The following is a 25,000-nucleotide window of genomic DNA, read 5'->3' on the forward strand; positions in this document are numbered from 1 at the left end:
ATTATTTCTAATTTTAGAGCTGTCTAAAGGACAGGTTTACTATTATGAATGAATAGGCTGTATATGATGAGTAGCTTTTAATATGTGCGCTCTCTCTCTCTCTCTCTCTCCTACTCTCTCTCTCTCTCTCTCTCTCTCTCTCTCTCTCTCTCTCTCTCTCTCCTACTCTCTCTCTCTCTCTCTCTCTCTCCTACTCTCTCTCTCTCTCTCTCTCTCCTACTCTCTCTCTCTCCTACTCTCTCTCTCTCTCTCTCTCTCTCTCTCTCCTACTCTCTCTCTCTCTCTCTCTCTCTCTCTCTCTCCTACTCTCTCTCTCTCTCTCTCTCTCTCTCCTACTCTCTCTCTCTCTCTCTCTCTCTCTCTCTCTCTCTCCTACTCTCCCTCTACTCTCTCTCTCTCTCTCTCTCTCTCTCTCTCTCTCTGTCTCTCTCTCTATCTCTCTCTCTCCTACTCTCTCTCTGTCTCTCTCTCTGTCTCTCTCTCTCTCTCGCTCTCTCTGTCTCTCTCTCTCTCTCTCTGTCTCTCTCTCTCTCTGTTTGTCTCTTTCTCTCTGTCTTTCTCTCTGTCTGTCTCTCTGTCTCTCTCTCTCTCTCTCTCTCTCTCTCTCTCTCTGTCTCTCTCTCTCTCTGTCTCTCTCTCTCTCTCTCTCTCTCTCTCTCTCTGTCTCTCTCTCTCTCTGTTTGTCTCTTTCTCTCTCTCTCTCTCTCTCTCTCTCTCTCTCTTTCTTTCTCTCTCTCTCTGTCTCTCTCTCTCTCTGTCTGTCTGTCTGTCTGTCTCTTTCTCTCTCTCTCTCTCTCTCTCTCTCTCTCTCTCAGTATCCCAGGTTCAGCGGTGTGTGCCTTTGATATGGAACAGCTAGCAGCCGTGTTTGACGGCAGATTTAAGGAGCAGAAGTCTCCAGAGTCGATCTGGACGCCTGTGGCAGACGAACTCATCCCCAAACCGAGGTACATAAATCACCCCCCCACTCCACCCCCCACTAGCATAGCATTAGCGCTCACCATTATTCACACAACTGCAACACATCCAGCGTTTTTGTCAGCATATTTCTATAGGCAGTGGATTCTTCATACTTTCTTTAAAGAGTTCTCGAGGCAAATGCTGAAAACTTAAACCACTGTTCACCCATAAATCTGTGCCTTCTGCTGCTGTCAAGCTATCACTCAATTCATCTCTGGGCCTCCGCTCTTTCAGATAAGCGACAAACAATGTTAAAATATTTCATTTTTAAATGTTTAGTTTGTAAATAAAATGTTTGTTTTGCACCATTGTTGGAATTTGTAGATCAATTTATGTTTGTGCTGTAGTAACACTTTTTATAAAGGTTCTACATAGAACCTTATACAATAGGTTCTCTGTCAATATGAAAAACCATTTCACCATGCAAAGAACCATGTAAGCCTGAAATGGTTATTTGAGTGTTCATGGTTCTACATAGAACCTTTTTGAAATTATTCTGTATAGCACCAAAAAAGCTCTTTTGGTGCTACTTAGAACCATGTTCAAAAAAGGTTCTACATAGAAGAACACATTCTCCATCAATCTGAAGAACCATTTCATCATGCGTAGAACCATTAAAGCAAGTAGTTGTCCTTTGAGTGTTCATGGTTCTATATTGGACCGCTGTCTTTACTGAGGAACCCTTTAAGAACCGTCTTTTTTAAAAGTGTGGAGTTTGAGTGTGGCATCCTTTCCTTTTTTAGATAAGTTAAAGAACCAACGTATACGGTTTTAAATCAGTAGGAGCGTTTTCCTAGAACCTGATATCCAAACCAAGACTCAGTTAGGAATCTTTATTTTTCAGAGTTTAAGCTTCTTTCTCACAGCCTGTCCTGTAATGCTCTCTCAGGCCAGGAGGGTGCGCCATCCAAGGCTCAAGGTTCAACTCCTCCAACTCTTTCCCTGACGAAATGCTGAACTTCGTGAAGACCCACCCGCTGATGGACGAGGCCGTGCCTTCTTTGGGCCAGAGGCCATGGATAGTTAGGACGATGGTCAGGTGAGTTTAACCATGATGAGGCAACATCTATAAGCTGGAGCTGTTGTTGTGAGGGGGGTCATAAGTTGGATCCAAAGTGATGGTCAGGAGTCCAAGACAGCATAACTGTCCTTCAGAGGTGGGAACAAGTCACTAAGTTGCAAGTAACAAGCAAGTTATCACACTCAAGTCCCGAGTCAAGGCACAAGTCAGGATAGATGAGTCTCAGTTCAAGTCCTGAGTCAGTGAAGGCGAGTCTCGAACCGTGAATAACGGTAATAGTACTGTAGCCCTTTAAAGACAGCTCGTGGGCAGTGTAAGGCTGTATATTAATTTCATATATATACACACACACAAATCTTCTAAGCCGCTTATCCTTCTGGGTCGTGGGGCTTGCTGGAGCCTATCCCAGCGGTCATAGGGCGGAAGGCAGGATACACCCTGGACAGGTCGCCAGTCCATCGCAGGGCAGACAGACATTCACTCACGCCTAGGGTCAGTTTAGCACTTCCAATTGGCCTGACTGCATGTCTTTGGACTGTGGGAGGAAACTGACGCAGACATGGGGAGAGCATGCAAACTCCACACAGAGAGGGTCCTGACCACCCGGCCAGGGAATTGAACCCAGGCCCTTTTTGCTGTGAGGCAGCAGCGCTACCCACCACGTCACTGTGTCACTGTCACCCTTCCAACTAAAATACAAGATCGATGGTACAGAGATAAACAGGCATACTGTGTCTGCTCTTCTCCAGAGTGACTTACAATTTGATCATTTATACACAGGTAGGCGAAGGTGGTGTTAGGAGTCTTGCCCAAGGACTCTTATTGGTATAGTGTAGGGTGTTTACCCTGGTGGGGGATTGAACGCCAGTCTACAGTGTAGAAGGCAGAGGTGTTACCCACTACACTAACCAACCACTATTTCACCACTCACTATATCACTAATAGCAGATTGGCTACTTGGTTATTTTACACACTGAGTGTGTTTACGTGCACTCAATAATCCGATCATAATCGGATTTCTGCAGTTATCCGATTATTGAGATGATCACGTAAAAACCACACTCCGACCTAGAAATCCAATTAAGAAATCTGATGAAGAGGCTGGATTTTAGCTCAGGAATCCGATTTCTCAGTGCACGTATTCTCTGTAAAGGCCATAAAAAATCCTCTTTAGCATTGTGAAATCCTATGCGTGCACATTTGAGGAAAAACTGTGTCAATTAGCTTTTTTATTGGCCAACCCATCATTTGAACCCCTGGAAAGCTGAAGCAAAGCCATAAGAAACGAGCTTCCACAAGCTTCCGGAAGGCCGACTAAGCTACATTAGCCTCATAACTCCAGTTTAAAACAAAGTAAGCAAACCTCAGGCACCAGACATGCCTCAGCTGATGGACTGCGCTGGGACCAAGCTGTAGTTTTCTCACTAGACTGTTGGAGTAGCGCAGTGTCACGATCAGCCCCTGAAAATTCAGCCAGCAGGCGACCGTGTTTTTTCTCTGTTGGTGTCTCTGACAACACACGGACCACAGTCTGCTCTCAGCTGGACACCCCGCCGGTCACAAATCTGCCAGAACATTACTGTGACGAGTCGCTTGTGCAGTTTGAAGCGCCTACAGCGGCCCTTCCTCGTTTTCAGAGAATAGCGCTGCAGCCCAGTGGAGCATTCCTACTGTTCAGCCACAGCCCTGCCGTCTCGAGACGAGCTAGTTTGTCTTAATTACACCGACAACTGTGCATATTTATGCAGCGCGTCATTACTGCCTCTGGTTTTGATTAATTTTTAAGCAGCTTGATTCTGCCTTTGTCTCAACAGAGAGCGAGTAATGCAGAGTTTTAACACACGCGAGTGTATAGGGTTATTATTGCTGTTTGGCGCTACGGTTGGGATGCTGGACAGAATGTAAATAGAAATAGGATCCAAAGATGTTTAAATCATGTGAACCATATTTTGTTATAAGAAAATACTACGGACACAACATATCAAATGTTGAAATTGAGGAATTTTATTGTTTATTGAAAAATATGAATTTGATGCCAACAACACATTCCAAAAAAATTCCTATATATTTATAGGAAACTCCTATAAATGCCTATGCAATGAAGAAAAAGGGAAAAAATCGTGAACCCCGTGAGTTTTATTAATAATTCTAGTAAGCTAGAAGACAAAACATGCCGACTTGACTTGGGCCACAGAGAACACATGTAAGCGCTTGTTTGAGTGCCTCTGGCCTCTGGTCTTCTGCCCGGCCCTAGCCCAACGGGGCCTGATAAAGGCTCAATTTTCGGGCCGGGTTTGGGCCATTTTTTTTTTACAACATCGAGCTTGGGCCTGTTTTCCAATGAGTAATTTGATATTTGTGTAGTAGATTTGTAAATGTTGCACTCAAGTGCAGCAGCAGTGAGTAGAGCAACTTCTTAACAGCATATGAGAGGAGGCTGGACGCTCTTTTCTGCTAGGTATGATTGGGAGTTCCGTTAAATTTACTGCTAATACATACGGTTAGTGTAAAATACCAGGTCATCCCAGCAGCTCCAAAGCTTATTAACAAAGCAAGGCCCTGAAATAAAATTGTCCATATAGAAAAGTCTATATGAAAAATACATTCCAAAGACCAAAATGTGTTTCAGAATGTATTGCCACATTAATCAAATAGAATTTAAAATACATGTATTATAAAATGTATGGGGTAATATTACACATCGACATGCACTATATAAAAAATAAATGTATGTAAATGTATCAGTTTTCAAAATTCTGTCTAATGCACTTTACTGTTTGGATGCCTTGTGAAATGAATTGGTATATTTTTTTAAATATTAGCAAATGTAATGTTACCTTTGTAACGTTAGGCTGACGTGTGGATATGGAACATACCATGAGGTTTGTTTGGAAAATCACTGATACAAAGGGCAGGGTTAACATCAGACCAGATCAAAATCCACTAGAGAAACATACAATCCATGGGAGCAGGAGAAACCGAGATCTAACTAACACGTAAACAAAGCCTGAAGGGGATAGCAAGGTCAAACACGGGATGTGCAGTGAAGAGGAAACCAGCTCAGTGTGCCCTGAGAACAGAGGCGGTGCTTCCCAAGCTAACAGTGAAGCAGACGGGCATAAACACACGGCTCTACAGGTGACGGCGGTCAGTGCTCAGGTGAATTGGATCTGCTAGCTGGCTGACGATTGGTGGACAGAGTCGCGTGACTTGCCGATGGATCTTGGGAGTTGGAGTTTGTATTGAGGTGAAAGTCTGGCTGAAAAGTCTGAAGGTCTTTACGTTTTGTATCGAGTCTGCAATTTTAACTTATTCCAGTTTGTTTCGATGACAAAGAAAGACACAAACGGCAAAAACGTAACAGATTATTTATTTATTTATTTATTTTCTTATCTTAACAGGACAGCACACTGTGCTAAAGTTCTCAAGGATGAAATCTCTTATGTTGTCCTCAGATATCAGCTCAACAAGATGGTGGTAGACACAAACGCTGGTCCCCATGGCAACCGCACCGTCCTGTTCCTGGGCTCCAGCCGCGGGACCATCCTCAAATTCCTGATCGTCCCCAACCGGGACAACACGGCGTCCAACATCAACGTCTTTCTGGAGGAGCTGGAGGGCTACAACCCAGAGAAGTAAGGGCGAGGGTGGGAGTGTGTGTCTTTGCTGCTGTTGTGTGTCGTGCGGTGAGGGACGTAGGGAGGGATCCAGTGGGGGAAACAGATGGAGCATTAGCGGCCTGGTGGCTCTGGCTGGAGGCAGTAATGAGCGCTTAAGCAAAAATCACGTTAGCAAGTTAATTATGCCTCCCTCCTCAGACTGTTCAGTCTCTGGCTCTGTTGTTCTCTTCCTCTCTCCTCGCTGATGAAAAGCAAAAGAAGTTTGCTTAAAGTCTTCGAAAACGGCGCTGTACATCCAAAAGTATCCAGACGCCTTACTAATTACCGAATTCAACTACACATTTAAAGAGGACGGCTTTTAAAAAGTTCTCTAAACAGAATCCACACACCACAAGTTCTGTATAGAACCATTTCACGCTTTAATGCTTCCTTGCACGGTGAAGTGCTTCTTCAGATGGATGGGGAATGTGTCGTCTATTGTATATTCCTTATTTTTGAAAATGGTTCTGGATAGCACAAAAAAGGGTTCTGCTATTGTTACGGTATTATGAGGGCACTTGCTACAATGAAAGAACCCCTTTTGGTGCTGTATAGGACCATATACCACACATTCTCTATCAAGCTGAAGAACCATTTTACCATGTAAAGAGCCATTTAAACATGAAATGGTTCAGTATAGAACTCATGGTTCTAAATAGAACCGTTCCATTTAGAAAAGAACCCTTGAAGAACCCTCTTTTTTAAAGAGTGTGCTTTAAGATGTGCCCATTCACACAGTCTGAATGCACAGTTTGTATAATCTCCATAGTGAAGCATTCGCCATTTGAACGTGACACTCTGGAGAAGCTGGACTTGAGCCTAAGGTCAACATGTCCAATGCCAAGCGTGGTCTAGAGGGGTCTAAAGCCCCCCACCATTGGGCTGTGGAGCAGTGGAACTAGCTGAGTAGTACTTTTGGACCGAGAGAGAGTTTCATAACTACACCCTGAATAAAGCTGATGCTTCGAGGGTTCTTTAGTAACGATAATGGTTCTATATAGAACCATGAACATGTAAAGATTCCTTTGCATGATTAAAGGGTTCTTTGCATCATGAGAGTTCTTCAGATCGGTGGAAACTGTGCATGAATGTGCTATAGACAGTTTGAACCATCTATAGCATGTTCTCCATTAGTCTGAAAAACCCGTTCATGATGCAAGGAACCCTTTAATCATGCTAAGGACTCTTTACATGTTCATGGTTCTATATAGAACCATTATCTTTACTAAAGAACCCTCAAAGCATCATCTTTTTTAAAGGGGAACTCTGATTTTTCAAAATGTCTAATTCAGTGTAAACAAAGTCATTCAGGAGTGGTTTGGTGTGAACTGGTCCAGATGTCCAGTGGTGGTGATAGGAACCAGGGGTCACCATGACAACAACACAAATATAGACATTTTATTTACTATCCAGAACCACCAGAGAACCTACACGAGTCTTCTGAGCTTTATCTGGAATGTTGATGATGGAAAATAGTGATAAATCTGAAAAAATCTGTTTTCTTTGGGGACTATTTTACCTCCCAACACCCTTCATGAATCTCTCCACCATGAATTGACTTTCATTTTAGTTGGATCTTTTTTGTGTTACGCTAATAATCCTACTTTTTAATATTTTTATGTTATTACACCATCATTTGTATGACAGTATGAAAGGTGCGTTTAAAAATGTAGATTTTTACTGTTATCATTGTTGATTGTAATGTTATCGCTTGATTTTATGAGCTAAAAAACAGCCCAGATAAGTAACTTTAATATTAATTATCTCAGGTGGCTTAAACTGTACTTTTCTTTTTTTTTCAGTAACTATACAAACACATAATAATCTCCGCCTTCATAGCAGGTGCCTGCGTGAGCGGGCGAGAGACCGAGAGAGAGAGACTGGAGCTCAGAGCCAATTAGGGCTAATGCACAATGCCAGACAGAGCTTTGATGTGTATCAGAACAAAGCCGCTGTTTCCGTGTGCGATGGAGAGATTTGAGGCGTTTTCTGAAGCGCTTTCAAGTTTCATTGTTTCTTTTTATTTTATTCTCCGCAAGATGAAACAGTTATGGTTCAGGAGAGATAACCGACTGAAATTCAGTGATTGGGTGGAGTTACCGTGAGTCAGATCGCACGATTTGTTGGTTTTCTAAGTGAAAATAAGTTTATACGTCCTCTACAGAGAACACACTGGAACAGGGCATTTTCCTACCAATTTTAGTTTCTGTTTTTGTTTTGTATTTGCTGTTTTTGTGATGTCACAAAACCCCTTTTACATATAGTTCACCTAATCACCCTGCAGTGGTTTAGCCCCACCTATTCACTCTAAAGGTTTATACAACAGTGAGTTCTGGCCTCAGGAGCTGATTGGTTGACAAGTGTTCTAACCATGCGGTTATTTCACCGTAACATCACAGGTTTTTCACCAACACTGTATCACTCCACTGAGACGCTGTTGCTAAGCAACGACTTTGACAGCTGTAGGAGACGCTCGAGCCATTTGAACGTTTTTACTTCTTACTTTGCCACAAACAGGAAACAGACACTGTTAAGATCACATCTGACCGACAGCCGATTTGGTCCGACTCTGAAGACGAGACGACACTAAATTCCCAAACTGTCGTCACCACTGAGCAGCTTTTCAGTCGGCAGCTGTGACAGAAGATCAGCTGAACAACCTGGAATCAGCCAGAAATGAACCCAACACCATTCGCCAGAGTAAACGGGCTGTAAGAAGCTTTACAGACCGACTGGAACAAAACAACATTAATACTGATCTGGAGAAACTGACCAAACTGAGCTGAACCTGATATTGGGTCAGTTTTATGGTTCAGTCTGATTTGGTCCGTCTCTGAAGATCAGACACGTCTGGCGAATGGTGTTGGGTTCATTTCTGGCTGATTCCAGGTTGTTCAGCTGTTCTTCTGTCACTGCTGCTGACTGAAAAGCTGCTCAGTGGTGACGACGGTTTGGGAATTTAGTGTAAGGAGCTGGAGAACGAACTGCCGGCTGAGCAGCGAGTGGGCGGAGCTCGTTACTCTGACGAGCAGCTGGTTAAGGAGCTATAATTTGGTGAAGGAACTGAACATTAAAACATATTAAACGCGGCGTTCACGGCCAGTTTATTAACTTCTTACTGTATTTATTTCACTGTATTAAAGCAGTAGAGCACTCGAGGAGTGAGTTATCACCAATAACATCACGGCTGTGATGATCCACGGCCACCAGATCACAGCCGGGATGGTATTTCACGATAATACACTCCCTCTCGGGTTCTACTGCTGAAATAAGGAATGTTTCAGCTCTGATTGCTTTCTGAATAAGGCGCGATACAAGGCAGCCAATGAGAACAGAGCTCATTTACATATATGTCTTAAAGGTACAGTAGCAAAAACAGAGAGGTTCAGAGCGGTTTGGTGTGAAATGGTTCAGATGTTTTTACAGTGGTGGTGATGGGAACCAGGGGTTGCCATGACTACAACACAAATATAGACATTTTATTTATTATCCAGAACCACCAGAGAACCTACACGAGTCTTCTGAGTTTATATGGATTGTTGATGATGGAAAAATAGTGGAAAACCTGAAATAATTAGTTTTCTTTGTGGCCTGTTTTACTTCTCAACACCCTGCATGTATCCCTCCACCATGAAAAGGGTTTTATAAATGTTTTAAGCAGGCAGTGATGTTGGACGATCAGTTCAGAGCATCAGCTAGAGGGGTATAAAGCCCATTGTATTCAATTGGGCATGCAGGTCTTGTCTATTCTCCAGCCTAAGGCCACCATGTCCAGTGCCAAGTGTGGGCTAGAGGGGTATAAAGCCCCCCCAGCATTGGGCTGTTGAGCAGTGGAACTGTGTTCTCTGGAGTGATGGAGCTCCATCCAACACCTTTGGGATGCATTGGAGTGATTCAGAACTGACCATCCAAAATCAGTGCCTGACCTCACTAATGCTCAATCAAATCCTCACAGCAATCTAATGTAAAGCCTTCCTAGTAGAGTAGAGGCTGTTACTGCAGCACAAACTCACTATTAACACCCTTCATTTCAGAAGAAATGCTGAAAATCTAAACTTTTGGACGCATGCTGTCTTTATTTTAAAGCAGTGTCCAAGCCATCATCAGCAGAGCCTTTCATGATTTTCTCGGGCTGAAGGGTGAGTCACACTTATCAAACGAGCAGGAGGGTGTGAGGGCGAGATGAGAGGGAGACGGACAGCAAATGAAGGAGTGATCGAATGAAGAGAGAGTGAGAGAATGGAGAAAAAGAAGGTACTTCAGGCTGGAGAGAGAGAGACAGACAGCGAATGTAAAAAGGGAAAGAGGAGGGTTCATTTAGACTCTCGAGAGAGAGAGGTTGAAAGGAAAGGGAAGAGGTGGAGAGAGAAAGAGAAAAGAGCAGAAAGAGAGCGAACAGGTCTATAAATACAGTGGAGGGCATTAGGGAAGAGGTGCTTCTGTATAGGAGAGACGGAGAGGGATGGAGCGACGGACACGGACGAAAAAGTGAAGGCGCTACAGAGGCCTGCGTGTTGAAGGAGTGCCGAGAGTGAGGCATGACTCCAATTAAAGTGTGCAGCTTCACCTCGCATGTCATTTTCAGCCTCATTACCGCACACAGCCGACAGAGTGGACGGTTTGATCCGGACGCGCGCTGCCGAGGGACGGCGGAGGTGAATCAAGGCCAGAGCGGGGGGTGTGATCTGATTACCTTATTCACTCCTGCCTGATTTAGCCGACTCCCTGCTGAGCTCCGGCCTCGCCAAACCCCCCAAGGCCGCCCAACCAGCGGCACAGGTTTAGTTTTAGAAGTCAACAGTCTGACATTCTGTACAGCAACAGCTTAGATCAAAGTTACAGCGCTGATGTTGGACACTTTTCTTGTATTTAATCGTTTCCCCGGAGGTCCTCTTACGAAGTTTGTGGTTTTATGCACCAAAAACAGCCTAAATACGCATTTAACATCGGAATTATTTGGGTAACAATTTATTTGGATAGTCCACTTAAGATGCTTTGTAGATGCTTAATTTATTTTCAGGTTGCATTGAACTAAATTTTATACTGGTCATAAACTGACCAATTTTCTTTAACTCTAAACCTGCTCTAATCCTAACGCTGACCTTAACCTCAGCCCAAGATCTAAACCCAGAGCCTTTCACCCCGGTCCTAACCCTAATACCACCACTGTTTAGAGTCAACACAATGTGAACATCTGTAGATAATCTATAGGGGTCTATAGATTATGTATCTAGATCTATAGTGGACTATCCAAAATTAAGTGAGACCTCATTTTTCTTAGGGCTGAACAGTTTGTGGAGAATCTCTAGTTGCGATTTTTCTGACTGTGATTTAAATTGTGATTATCTTCTTTACAGTAAGGTTCAGGCCAGTAAGTGGTGCTTGTGATGTCACAACACATGGGGGTTTGGCTGCCTCTGATTGGTCTGATTGGTACAGGCAGTTCACAAGCTCGGTGTTATTAGAGACAAAGTTATTGATAATGTAGACTATGAGTTTTTTGAAAAAAAGTGATTTGAAAAGTTCTCTTAAACTGTGATTTTGATATAAAAAGGATCATTCTTACAGTTGTAATATATAAAATGTATATATTACAATATATATATATATATATATATATATATATATATATATATATATATATATATATATATATATATATATATATAAAAACAATAAAAAGTAACAAGAATTTCTTGGGTCCATATTTTTCCTTGACCCCTTCACAGCTGCCACAGAGACTCATTAATATCATCAATTACATCATGAGCTCAATTTACTGAGCACTGATTGGTCAAACCAGCATATATATATATATATATATATATATATATATATATATAAAAGAAAAAATCTCCATTTTTGTCGTTTTTCATGTTTTGCCATAAATTGAACATATATGTTTTCCTGTATCCTGTATGTAAATTTCATGATGAATGGACAAAAAAAACAGCCCAAAATTGCTTGGGGAAAAATTCTGGTTCCATTGACTACATTAAAAGTAAAGTATGTTTTTTCCCTCCCCTGTAAAGTTAACATTTTGGAGATACGAGGTTTTGTTCCGACGGCAGCGATACACTGATATATATACAAATGGCCTCTGTTCTGATGCCCTGTACAGTTGCCTCATTCAAAAAGCAGTCTGAAACACTCCTTATAACTTCAGTCTGAGTGGGCGGGGCTAAACTGCTATAGAGTAAGTAGGTGGATGTTGGCAAATTACATTACAGAAACAATGAATTCAAAATAAGCTGTTTTTGCAGTTTAGTTTCCGTATATATACTGTATGGACTGACATTAGATCAAACTCTTTTAGTGTAGAAATCAAGATGTCTATAAAATGGGCCCTGAGCGACCATAACTACATCACCTCATTATATTATTTATAGCTATAATGCTGACAGATAACGATATAAATATTTTCAGGTTTGAGTCGATTTTCAAAGTTTTATGTGGTAAAATTAGGGACGTAACATAAACAGCTGTGGAAATAATTCAGTGTTAATTCTGTAGCTGCACTCTTAGCCCATATTAGGAACCACCGGATTTTCCTCACTTGTTTGAGCTTGATAAAGCATGAAAACGTTACAAAAGTTTCCAAGTGTACCAATTTTATAGGAACAGTAACAAAACCAGCCAATGTTAATCTGCACTCTGTCAGGCTGTGCTACTTGTAGCTGTAACTGTTCTAAACTGTGCAGCATTAAGACAACCTGTGTTAAAACTGCTGTGTTAAGCTGTGCTGTGTTGAGCTGTGTAAAAACCTGACAATGTTTTATGTCCTGTGTTCAACTGTTTTTTAAAGATGTTTGTGTTAAACTGTGTTGTGTTCAGCTATTCTGTGCTAAGCTGCCCTGTTTAAACTTAGCCGTGTTAAACTGAGCTGTGTAAGCTGTGCTGTGCTAAGCTGCCCTGTTTAAACTTAGCCGTGTTAAACTGAACTGTGTTAAACTGAGCTGCGTAAGCTGTGCTGTGCTAAACTGCCCTGTGTTAAACTGAGCTGTGCTATGCTAAGCTGCCCTGTTTAAACGTAGCCGTGTTAAACTGAGCTGTGTAAGCAGTGCTGTGCTAAGCTGAGCTAATGAGCTCTGCTAACATAAGATGTGTAAGATCATGCTGTGCTAAGCTGCCCTGTGTTAAACTTGGCCATGTTAAACTGAGCTGTGCTAAGATGAGTGTTGAACTGAGTTGTGTTAAACAGAGCTGGGTTAAAATGTACCGTATCTGATTTACGGTGTTTAGCTGAGCTGTGTTAAACTGAACTGTGTTAAACCGAGCTGTGCTAAGCTGACATGGGTTAAACTGTGCTGTATTAAACTGAGCTGTGCTGTGTTAAACTGTGTTGTGGACGCCTGCTGCACTGTGTTAAACTGAGCAAATTACCTGTGCTAATATAAGCTGTGTAAACTCGAGCTGTGTTTTAATAGTTATCTTAAAATGTGCTGTTTAAGCTGCGCTGTGTCAACCTGAGCTGTAAGCTGAGCTGTGTTAAGATAGGCTGCGTAAAACTAAGCTGTGTTTAATGGCGCTGTATTAAGCTGGACTGTCATCTGCTGTATTTTGTGAATCTTATCTGTAGTAATCTCTGTGTTGTTGTGTTGCAGGTGCGGTCAGGACACTCCTCAGGCCCGGCAGCTGCTGTCTCTCTCTCTGGACTCCATCAGCCACACCCTCCTGCTGTCCTTTCCGTCCTGTGTGGTCAGAGTGCCTGTAGCCCGCTGCCAACTTTACTCCCGCTGCATGAAGTGAGTGATATACACGCTCACTATGGAGTGGGTTAAATGGTAATACGTTATCATTATTGTGAAAACTGTGTCAACATCGGTGGAGAAACCTCAGGGACTTCTAAGCCTCAAGAGAAGGCTTGACCTAGACTTCAAGTTCATTAAGACTTGGACTTAGTTTCTGAGCTGCTGAGCTGACGTTAAGCATTTATGTCGGTTGAACTGCAGCTGAAATGTAGTTAGTGTGTTTGGTGACATGACTGGTGTAGAATTGCGCAGAATTGTGTAGAATTGAGGCATAACCGCTGTCCCATAGACTGTTGTGTTGTAGTAGGAGAGTCTGAGCACACATTACGTTGCAGTGCATGCTGAGGACTGTAGTGCTGCACATTGTGAAACAGGCTAATATTGAGAGAAAGTTAAAATACTTTTGCAGGCTGGATAAGATTGCGTTGTGGGCCTGATATCCAAGTATCACAAGACCAAGAACAGCATGATTCAGAACGTTATTATACGCAGTTATTATGCGTCATAAAATCTGCCCAGTCAGTTTATAATAATAATAATAATAAATTACATTTATATAGCGCCTTTCACAAACCCAAGGTCGCTTCACATAGCAAGAAAAAAAAAAGTTTGACTGTTTACCCATATGACCATTGTTTACATCCTTCGATTCAGTGTTAAATAGAGCGAAAATGTACCAGTGCATCATTTTCCGTCTTTGTTTCGAGCTAAAAGTACAATCATGTCCTTAGTTACTGCAAATTGACAAAGAAAACATGATCACCTGTATTAGACAACAGGTCTGGTGTCCCCAAACTTTTGATGGGCAATTTTGTACAGACCCCCAGGGTGGGCGTAAACACACACTCTTCCACATGTCAGCTGTGTGACGAGCCCGCTGAAGCAGGTAGATCATGCGTGTGTGAAGTGCGGCAGAACGGAACGTCATGTCGTCTGGGGATTTAACCACAATCTGTGCTTTTCTTTCGTTCTGCAGAAACTGCATCGCCTCTCGGGACCCTTACTGCGGCTGGACCAGGGGGAGCACCTGCTCCTTCCTCCGCGCCGGCACCAGGTAGGCCAGGGAGTGTATCGGAAATAACCTGCGCTATTGGTAGGTCATTTTGCTTGGGGGAATTAAAACTGCCAGTGGAAAAGACACAAGTAAAGTAGTAGATTAGTCTCATAACAGTCTCACTACAGCATCTTAATGAGTTGCAGTTAGTGCAGTTCACGGTGAAAAAAACACAAAAGGTAATGAAAAATGTCTTTGTGGTTAATGAGCTCAAACTCACAGTGAAAATGAGAAATTTAACTTCAAGTGTCTAAGAAAATGAAAACCTTCATTGTTTATTGGCACCTCTTAGAAATTCTAACAAAACTGGCTTCTTATTTATATTCCACTTTTTTAAGTCCACCTGAGCGTTCAGGGACTCTTAAGACGTCATGTCCCTTTTCACTGGGTATAAATATAAGGTTACACAGAGGCCAAATTCTCTCATTCATCAACATGGGGAAAATCAGAAAATACACAAATGAAATGAGACAGAGTTTGCCCAACCAGTCCACATGTGCTTTGTGGATCTGGAGAAGGCATTCGACTGTGTTCCCCGGGTTTTCTGTGGGAGGTGCTTCGGGAGTACGGGGTACATGGCTCTTTGCTACGAGCCATTCAGGCCCTGTACAAACAAAGCAGGAGTTTGGTTCGCATGGCTGGCAGTAAGTCAGACTCGTTCCCAGTGAGAGTTGGACTCCGTCAGGCTGCCCTTTGTCACCAATTCTATTCATAATTTTTATGGATAGAATTTCTAGGCGCAGTCAGGGGATGGAGGGTGTCCGGTTTGGTCACTTCAGGGTCACATCGCTGCTGTTTGCAGATGATGTGGTCCTATTGGGGGCATCAGGCCGTGAACTTCAGCTTTCGCTGGATCGGTTTGCAGCCGAGTGTGAAGCAGCCGGGATGAGGATCAGTACCTCCAAATCCGAGACCTTGGTTCTCAGGCGGAAAAGGGTGGAGAGCCCTCTCTGGGTCGGGGATAAGCTCTTGCCTGAAGTGGAGGAGTTCAAGTATCTCGGGGTCTTGTTCACGAGTGATGGTACAAGGGAGCGGGAGATTGACAGGCGGATTGGTGCTGGGTCAGCAGTGATGCGGCCTCTTTACCGGTCTGGTGTGGTAAAGAAAGAGCTGAGCCATAAGGCAAGGCTCTCGATTTACCAGTCGATCTACGTTCCCACCCTCACCTATGGTCATGAGCTTTGGGTAATGACCAAAAGAATAAGATCGCGAATACAAGCGGCCGAAATGAGTTTCCTCCGCAGGGTGTCTGGACTCTCCCTTAGAGATAGGGTGAGAAGTTCGGTCATCCGGGAGGGACTCGGAGTAGAGCCGCTGCTTCTTCACGTCGAGAGGAGCCAGCTGAGGTGGTTCGGGCATCTGGTTAGGATGCCTCCTGGACGCCTCCCTCGGGAGGTGTCACAGGCGAGTCCACCTGGTAGGAGACCCCGGGGAAGACCCAGGACACGCTGGCGTGACTATATCGCCCAGCTGGCCTGGGAGCGCCTCGGAATCCCCCTTGGAGAGCTAGTGGAAGTGGCTGGGGAAAGGGAGGTCTGGGCCTCATTGCTTAGAATGCTGCCCCCGCGACCCGAACCCCGGAGAAGCGGAAGATAATGGATGGATGGATGGATGGATGGATGGAAATGAGACAGATGTGCGTTGACCTTCATAAATCAGGCTATTGCTAAAAAATTGCCTAAAAATGGCCAAAGCCATTGTAGTAATTTAGCAGTATAAAACAGCCGTAGTGTACTGCAAAAATGGTATCTTTTCAAATAAAATGATCTCAAATATAGTCAAGAAATTGAATATTTCTCCTGTTGAGATTGTCCCAAGCTTAATTTAATATTACTTAACTTATTTCTAGACATTTTTTACTTGTTTTAGGTCATTTTATTAAGTAAAATTATCTCACTATATTGTCAGATAAGAAATGAGCTTAAAACCAGCAAAATGATCTCCCGGTAAAGTGAGAGAATTTTACTAATAAAATGACCTAAAACAAGCAAAACATTTCTGGAAATAAGCAAATAATCTTATAATAAGCGCACAGTCATCACATAATGGGAAATGTTAGGTATATAGACTATATTTAAGATCAATTTACTTGAGAAGGTACCGTTTTTGCAGTGTAGACCTGCCTGGAAGAGGATACATGTTTATTTTACCTCCATGCACAGTGAGGAGGATAGTTAGGGAGGCAAAAATACTATTCTCCAAAGATCATGGTTGGAAGAACAGCAGTTTGGGGTCTCCAAAACTACAATTAGATGCTGCCTTCCATGGGAAGGGCTTACGCATAGAAAGCGTTTTCTTTCTCCTAACCACAAATGTTGACCAGACGCTACTAGAGCTTTGACTGAAGCCAAGTTCTGTGGTCAGTTGAGACAAAAATAGAGCTTTTTGCACTCAAGGTGGGTTTGGTGTAAAATAAGAAGGATGCTTATATAAGAATGATTGAGGATCTGTGATGTTTTGGGGCTGCTTTTTCTTTCAGAGCTTCTGAAAACCTTTTATGCTCAACCTAATGAAATATTAGAGGAGTTTAAATGAAAATCTGGCTGCGTCGGACACAAAAAGGCAAAAAGACTAAATCTGGGCCGTCCACTGATCCATAATTCACACAAGAATAATCCCTTTCATTTTGAAAGATTAATCCAGTTTCAAAGTGATTTATTTCTCTTGTAAATCGTTACAGATCAATGCAGTGAACTGTAAATGGTTTAAATGAGTATAAAGTTTATTATGTAATTGTACAAGGTCTCAGTCTGAACCTCCTCCAGATGTACGGACGACATCAACACCACAGTCAAACTCATCCCAGACGGGATTGAGCTTGTCGGGCGTCACTGCACTCACAGCTCTTTTAGTGTGATTTCGGAGATCATCCAGTGCTGTGGAACCAACGCTGAACGCTCTGAGCTGCTGGAGCTTCACTGACGAAAATCCCGGGTCTCAGCTCCTCTCAGCCTGAAGGGGGAGCCGTCTTCCACTGACAGTCAGAAACTCTGTGACCCCCTCTTACAATTGGATTGTGATTGGTTCCTCAGCACCTCATGGTTGTAAAAATATGGCACTTTGAAATCGGATTAATCCTTTTGAATCACCCTGTGGCGTTGGTGGATGGAGCGAGACATCATGTCAAATATATATATATATAGGAAGAGAGAGAGTGCACCATATATATATATATATATATATATATATACACTACCGATCAAAAGTTTGGGGTCACTTAGAAATGTCATTTTTGAAAGAAAACCACATTTTCTTTCAAAGAAGTTAACATTAAATGAATCATAAATACACTCTATACATTGTTAATGTGGTAAATGACTATTCTAGCTGCAAACATCTGGTTTTTAATGCAATATCTACATAGGTGTATATAGGCCCATTTCCAACAACCACCACTCCAGTGGTTTAATGGTACATTGTGTTTGGTAACTGTGTTAGAAGGCTAATGGATGTTTAGAAAACCCTTGAAAGCCCTTGTTCAAGTATGTTAGCACAGCTGAAAACAGTTTGGCTGATTAGAGAAGCTATAGAACTGACCTTCCTTTGAGCTGGTTGAGAATCTGGAGCATCACATTTGTTTGTTCTATGAAACGCTCACAATGGCCAGGAAAAGAGAACTTTCATGTGAAACTCGACAGTCTATTCTTGTTCTTAGACATGAAGGCCATTCCATGCGAGAAATTGCCAAGAAACTCAAGATTTCCTACAACGGTGTGTACTACTCCCTTCAGAGGAGAGCACAAACAGGCTCTAACCAGAGTAGAAAGAGAAGTGGGAGGCCCCGCTGCACAACTAAGTAACAAGACAAGTACATTAGAGTCTCTAGTTTGAGAAAACGATGTCTCACAGGTCATCAGAACAGGACATTGGACAGAGGAAGATTGGAAAAAAGTGTTATGGACAGACGAATCTAAGTTTGAGGTGTTTGGATCACACAGAAGAACATTTGTGAGATGCAGAACAACTGAAAAGATGCTGGAAGAGTGCCTGACGCCATCTGTCAAGCATGGTGGAGGTAATGTGATGGTCTGGGGGTGCTTTGGTGCTGGTAAAGCGGGTCAAAGGGATTTTGAATAAGGAAGGCTATCACTCCATTTTGCAACGCCATGCCATACCCTGTGGACAGTGCTTGATTGGAGCCAATTTCATCCTACAGCAGGACAATGACCCAAAGCACACCTCCAAATTATGCACTATTTAGGGAAGAAGCAGGCAGCTGGTATTCTATCTGTAATGGAGTGGCCAGCCCAGTCATCAGATCTCAACCCCATTGAGCTGTTATGGGAGCAGCTTGACTGTATGGTACACAAAAAGTGCCCATCAAGCCAATCCAACTTGTGGGAGGGGCTTCTGGAAGCATGGGGAGACGTTTCTCCTGATTACCTCAGCAAATTAACAGCTAAAATGCCAAAGGTCTGCAATGCTGTAATTGCTGCAAAGGGAACATTCTTTGATGAAAGCAAAGTGTGAAGGAGAAAATTATTTCAAACCTTGTCAATGTCTGGACTATATTTTCTATTCATTTTGCAACTCATTTGAAAAATAAAACTATGAGTTTTCATGGAAAACACAAAATTGTCTGGGTGATCCCAAACTTTTGATCGGCAGTGTGTGTATGTGTGTATATATATATATATATATATATATATATATATATATATATATATATATATATATATATATAGTGCACCAGCAACCACGCTACGTTCAAAGTCACTTAAATCCCCTTTCTTCCCCAGTCTGATGCTCGGTCTTGACCACCTCTACATGCCTAAATGCATTGAGTTGCGGCCATGTGATTGGCTGATTAGCTATTTGTGTGTGTGTGTGTGTGTGTGTGTGTGTGTGTGTGTATATATTGCCTGATGAGTGGAGAAGCAGTGTACTGGTTCCCATTTTTAAGAACAAGGGTGATGTGCAGAGCTGCAGTAACGACAGAGGTATAAAGTTGATGAGCCACACCATGAAGGTATGGGACAGAGTTGTTGAAGCAAGACTAAGGCGAGAGGTTCAGATCAGTGAGCAGCAGTTTGGTTTCATGCCCAGAAAGAGCACCACAGATGGAATTTCTGCGTTGGGAGTGTTGGTAGAGAAGTACAGAGAAGGTCAGAAGGATAGCAGCAAGAGTGAAAGGGAAGGTCTACAAGACAGTACTGCGTCCTGCTATGATGTCTGGTCTGGAGACTGTGGCTCTGTCTAAAAGACAGGAGGCTGAGCTGGAGGTGGCGGAGATGAAGATGCTGAGATTTTCATTGGGAGTGACCAGGATGGACAAGATTAGAAATGAGCAGATCAGAGGGACAGTGAAGGTGGAGCAGTTTGGAGATAAAGCCAGAGAGGCCAGGTTGAGATGGTTTGGACATGTGTTGAGGAGGAATAGTGGATATATTGGGCAAAGAATGTTGGCGATGGAGCTGCCGGGCAGAAGGAGAAGAGGTAGACCTCAGAGAAGGTTTATGGATGTAGTGAAGGTGGACATGGAGATGGTTGGTGTGAAAGTAGAGGAGGCAGTGGATAGGGCAAGATGGAGGCAGATGATCCGCTGTGGCGACCCCTAAAGGGAGCAGCCGAAAGAAGAAGAAGAAGAAGAAGAAGAAGATATATATATATATATATATATATATATATATATATACATATATAAAAAGAGAGAGATAGTATTATTATTTTTTGTTTTGTTTCTTTTCTTATATATGTTTGTGTACATAAGTACTACAAGACGGCTACACACCTAAGATTTTCACTCACCTTTGCAGCTGTGTAAATGTGATGTGACAGTAAATGTGATTTAATTGAGCTTTTGACACGGCCGTTCTAACTGTATGTTCTGCTCGTTTGTTTCAGTTTTTAAGAGAGATCCTACATCTAAACACATTTTGGTATCTGTATCTACCAGAATCTACTCCACTCTCCCCAAGCTTTGGCACATTTCTCCCAGAAATCAACTCCAAAACAAACAAAAAACAAAAAAAACAATCATGTTCTTCCTTAAAGTAGTTAATTACCATAAAACCGTGTGGAGAAATTGCAATTTTGGGGATGTCAGGGTTAATCCCTGAGATTATTCACCACTGAAAATATGCTCAATATCTCAGTTTATTAATGAGCAGTGTATTAAAGAACAGTTTGAGTGAGTAGTGGATAAGATTACATGAATGATCTCAGGAAATCTGCCTTTATTTTACCAGAGCTCTCTTTATTTACTTTAACTGCGTAGTTCCAGTCTGGGATTATCCTGGTATGTTCTCATCTGTACTGCAGTTCTTCTGTTGGGTTTGTGTTACAGACATGCACACTTCTCCACACGTCTACAGGATTATCTGAAGATATTCAGTGTTGGCTTTTATCCTGTAGTGTGTGTTGGTGTGTGTGTTTTTGTGTACACAGACAAGCAGGTGCTCGAGGGAAAAAGGGCCAACATTAACGTTAATTAATTAAAAGTGGGGTCAGAGATTCTATAGAAATGGTTTTAACTCAACAGCAAACAGATATATCCATCTCCTCAGTGCTCCTTCAGAAGCTCTGCCCCCAAATTCATGGATGTGCATTGCCTAGGTAAATGACACTGGGCTAGCAGGTCTGACACACAGGTAACGTAACTAATGTTAGCGAGATTTTTGGTTAACAGACTTTCACTATAATTGCTGCTGCTAAGCTAACCAGTTAGGATTAGCTATCATAAACATTAGCAAATGGGACAAACAATATTGACCTACTGTTTCTGTGAAACAGCAAAAATAAGTTAATGTAACCCACCTGTCAAGCAGAAACAGACATCCTCCTCATCCCTTTTCATGCCTTTCAACTCTGTGAAGCTGAAGTCACCCTCAGATGCCAGAATGTAACTGCTGTACCATTTTACATGGAAAAAAATGAACAAGAAGCTGGCAAATAAGATGGCTTCAGATTAATCAAAAAGATGGATGTAAAGTTTCGCTGGACCACGAGCTGGGAAATTTTTCACTACTGGAGTTTGACCAGACCGCAAAAGTGCGGTTTGACTGGGCTATAAGCTGGAATAGTTTTACCATGGTAGTCAGGTTTGACTGGGCTATAACCTAGAATAGTTTTACCATGGTAGTCAGGTTTGACTGGGCTATAAGCTGGAACAGTTTTACCATGGTAGTCAGGTTTGACTGGGCTATAAGCTGGGATAGTTTTACCATGGTAGTCAGGTTTGACTGGGCTATAACCTAGAATAGTTTTACCATGGTAGTCAGGTTTGACTGGGCTATAAGCTGGAATAGTTTTACCATGGTAGTCAGGTTTGACTGGGCTATAAGCTGGAATAGTTTTACCATGGTAGTCAGGTTTGACTGGGCTATAAGCTGGGATAGTTTTACCATGGTAGTCAGGTTTGACTGGGCTATAAGCTGGAATAGTTTTACCATGGTAGTCAGGTTTGACTGGGCTATAAGCTGGGATAGTTTTACCATGGTAGTCAGGTTTGACTGGGCTATAAGCTGGAATAGTTTTACCATGGTAGTCAGGTTTGACTGGGCTATAAGCTGGAATAGTTTTACCATGGTAGTCAGGTTTGACTGGGCTATAAGCTGGAATAGTTTTACCATGGTAGTCAGGTTTGACTGGGCTATAAGCTGGGATAGTTTTACCATGGTAGTCAGGTTTGACTGGGCTATAAGCTGGAATAGTTTTACCATGGTAGTCAGGTTTGACTGGGCTATAAGCTGGGATAGTTTTACCATGGTAGTCAGGTTTGACTGGGCTATAAGCTGGAATAGTTTTACCATGGTAGTCAGGTTTGACTGGGCTATAAGCTGGAACAGTTTTACCATGGTAGTCAGGTTTGACTGGGCTATAAGCTGGAATAGTTTTACCATGGTAGTCAGGTTTGACTGGGCTATAAGCTGGAATAGTTTTACCATGGTAGTCAGGTTTGACTGGGCTATAAGCTGGGATAGTTTTACCATGGTAGTCAGGTTTGACTGGGCTATAAGCTGGGATAGTTTTACCATGGTAGTCAGGTTTGACTGGGCTATAAGCTAGAATAGTTTTACCATGGTAGTCAGGTTTGACTGGGCTATAAGCTGGGATAGTTTTACCATGGTAGTCAGGTTTGACTGGGCTATAAGCTAGAATAGTTTTACCATGGTAGTCAGGTTTGACTGGGCTATAAGATGGGATAGTTTTACCATGGTAGTCAGGTTTGACTGGGCTATAAACTGGAATAGTTTTACCATGGTAGTCAGGTTTGACTGGGCTATAAACTGGAATAGTTTTACCATGGTAGTCAGGTTTGACTGGGCTATAAGCTGGGATAGTTTTACCATGGTAGTCAGGTTTGACTGGGCTATAAGCTGGGATAGTTTTACCATGGTAGTCAGGTTTGACTGGGCTATAAGCTGGAATAGTTTTACCATGGTAGTCAGGTTTGACTGGGCTATAAGCTGGAATAGTTTTACCATGGTAGTCAGGTTTGACTGGGCTATAAGCTGGAATAGTTTTACCATGGTAGTCAGGTTTGACTGGGCTATAAGATGGAATAGTTTTACCATGGTAGTCAGGTTTGACTGGGCTATAAGCTGGAATAGTTTTACCATGGTAGTCAGGTTTGACTGGGCTATAAACTGGAATAGTTTTACCATGGTAGTCAGGTTTGACTGGGCTATAAGCTGGAATAGTTTTACCATGGTAGTCAGGTTTGACTGGGCTATAAGCTGGAATAGTTTTACCATGGTAGTCAGGTTTGACTGGGCTATAAACTGGAATAGTTTTACCATGGTAGTCAGGTTTGACTGGGCTATAAGCTGGGATAGTTTTACCATGGTAGTCAGGTTTGACTGGGCTATAAGCTGGAATAGTTTTACCATGGTAGTCAGGTTTGACTGGGCTATAAACTGGAATAGTTTTACCATGGTAGTCAGGTTTGACTGGGCTATAAGCTGGAATAGTTTTACCATGGTAGTCAGGTTTGACTGGGCTATAAGCTGGAATAGTTTTACCATGGTAGTCAGGTTTGACTGGGCTATAAACTGGAATAGTTTTACCATGGTAGTCAGGTTTGACTGGGCTATAAGCTGGGATAGTTTTACCATGGTAGTCAGGTTTGACTGGGCTATAAACTGGAATAGTTTTACCATGGTAGTCAGGTTTGACTGGGCTATAAGCTGGAATAGTTTTACCATGGTAGTCAGGTTTGACTGGGCTATAAACTGGAATAGTTTTACCATGGTAGTCAGGTTTGACTGGGCTATAAACTGGAATAGTTTTACCATGGTAGTCAGGTTTGACTGGGCTATAAGCTGGAATAGTTTTACCATGGTAGTCAGGTTTGACTGGGCTATAAACTGGAATAGTTTTACCATGGTAGTCAGGTTTGACTGGGCTATAAGCTGGAATAGTTTTACCATGGTAGTCAGGTTTGACTGGGCTATAAGATGGAATAGTTTTACCATGGTAGTCAGGTTTGACTGGGCTATAAGCTGGAATAGTTTTACCATGGTAGTCAGGTTTGACTGGGCTATAAGATGGAATAGTTTTACCATGGTAGTCAGGTTTGACTGGGCTATAAGCTGGAATAGTTTTACCATGGTAGTCAGGTTTGACTGGGCTATAAGATGGAATAGTTTTACCATGGTAGTGATGTTTTACCAGGCAATGAGCCAGAACATTTTTTACCCTGGTAGTGAAGTTTGACTGGGCCATGAGCTGGAATATTTTACCACAGTAGTGAGGTTTGACTGGGCCATGAGCTGGAATATTTTACCACAGTAGTGAGGTTTGACTTGGCCGTGAGACAGAATATTTTCACCATGGTAGTAAAGTTTGAGTGGGCCATGAACCATAATATTTTCACGATGGTAGTGAGGTTTGACTGGGCCATTAGCTGCAGTATTTTTACCATGGTAGTGAGATTTGACTAAGACATGAACTGGAATACTTTTAACATGGTGGTGAGCTTTGACTGGGCCATGAGCCAGAAGATGGTAGTGGAGTCTGGACAGCGAGTTGGAAGAGCGCCACGGTATTGAAGCTGACTTGGCCGTGGGGAGGGAGACTTTTCATTGTGGTAGCAGAGTGACTGGCTTTTTAAGCAGGGATATGAACCTTAAAGTCCTGTGTACAAGTTCACTATGAGGTTACTGTGCTTTGTTTGTTTGTGTGATGCTGCTGTTGATGGCTTGGTGTCCTCATATATGTTTAAAGAGACCGATCAGGGCTTCATACAGATGTGTGCTGAGAGCAGTTCAGTGTGAACATTAACATGAATGTTAATCTGCAGTGAGATTAATGTTTTCATCATAAACTCATTAGTGCGGTGTGTAGAGATATTACTACTCTCAACACTCTCTCTCCATCTTCTCTCTCTCTCTTTCTCCCTGTTACTTCTCTCTCAATTTCTATCTGTCTCCCTCACTTTCCATTTCTGTCCTATTCTCTCTCTCCTTCCCCTTTCTCTCTGTCTCTCTTCTTTCTCTCTCTCTCTCTGTCTCTCTCTCTCTTCTTTCTAACTCTCTCTCTTTCTTTCTCCCTCATCCTTCTCTCTCTCTCTCTCTCTCTCTCTCTCTCACTTTCCATTTCTGTCCTATTCTCT

General features: G+C 42.5%; 1 protein-coding gene across 1 annotated transcript in view; it reads left to right on the top strand.

Moving 5' to 3' along the window:
- The window catches only part of sema6bb (sema domain, transmembrane domain (TM), and cytoplasmic domain, (semaphorin) 6Bb), a 253,112-nt gene that overhangs the window by 186,980 nt on the left and 41,132 nt on the right, over positions 1-25,000 (top strand). Inside the window, exons 11-15 of the mRNA XM_037535866.1 lie at positions 816-947; positions 1,850-1,999; positions 5,437-5,616; positions 13,245-13,385; positions 14,368-14,445. Of these exons, the coding sequence (XP_037391763.1) occupies positions 816-947; positions 1,850-1,999; positions 5,437-5,616; positions 13,245-13,385; positions 14,368-14,445 (681 nt within the window). The remainder of the gene's footprint in view (positions 1-815; positions 948-1,849; positions 2,000-5,436; positions 5,617-13,244; positions 13,386-14,367; positions 14,446-25,000) is intronic.

This window comes from Pygocentrus nattereri, chromosome 28 (assembly GCF_015220715.1).
Source record: "Pygocentrus nattereri isolate fPygNat1 chromosome 28, fPygNat1.pri, whole genome shotgun sequence".
NCBI lineage: Eukaryota > Metazoa > Chordata > Actinopteri > Characiformes > Serrasalmidae > Pygocentrus > Pygocentrus nattereri.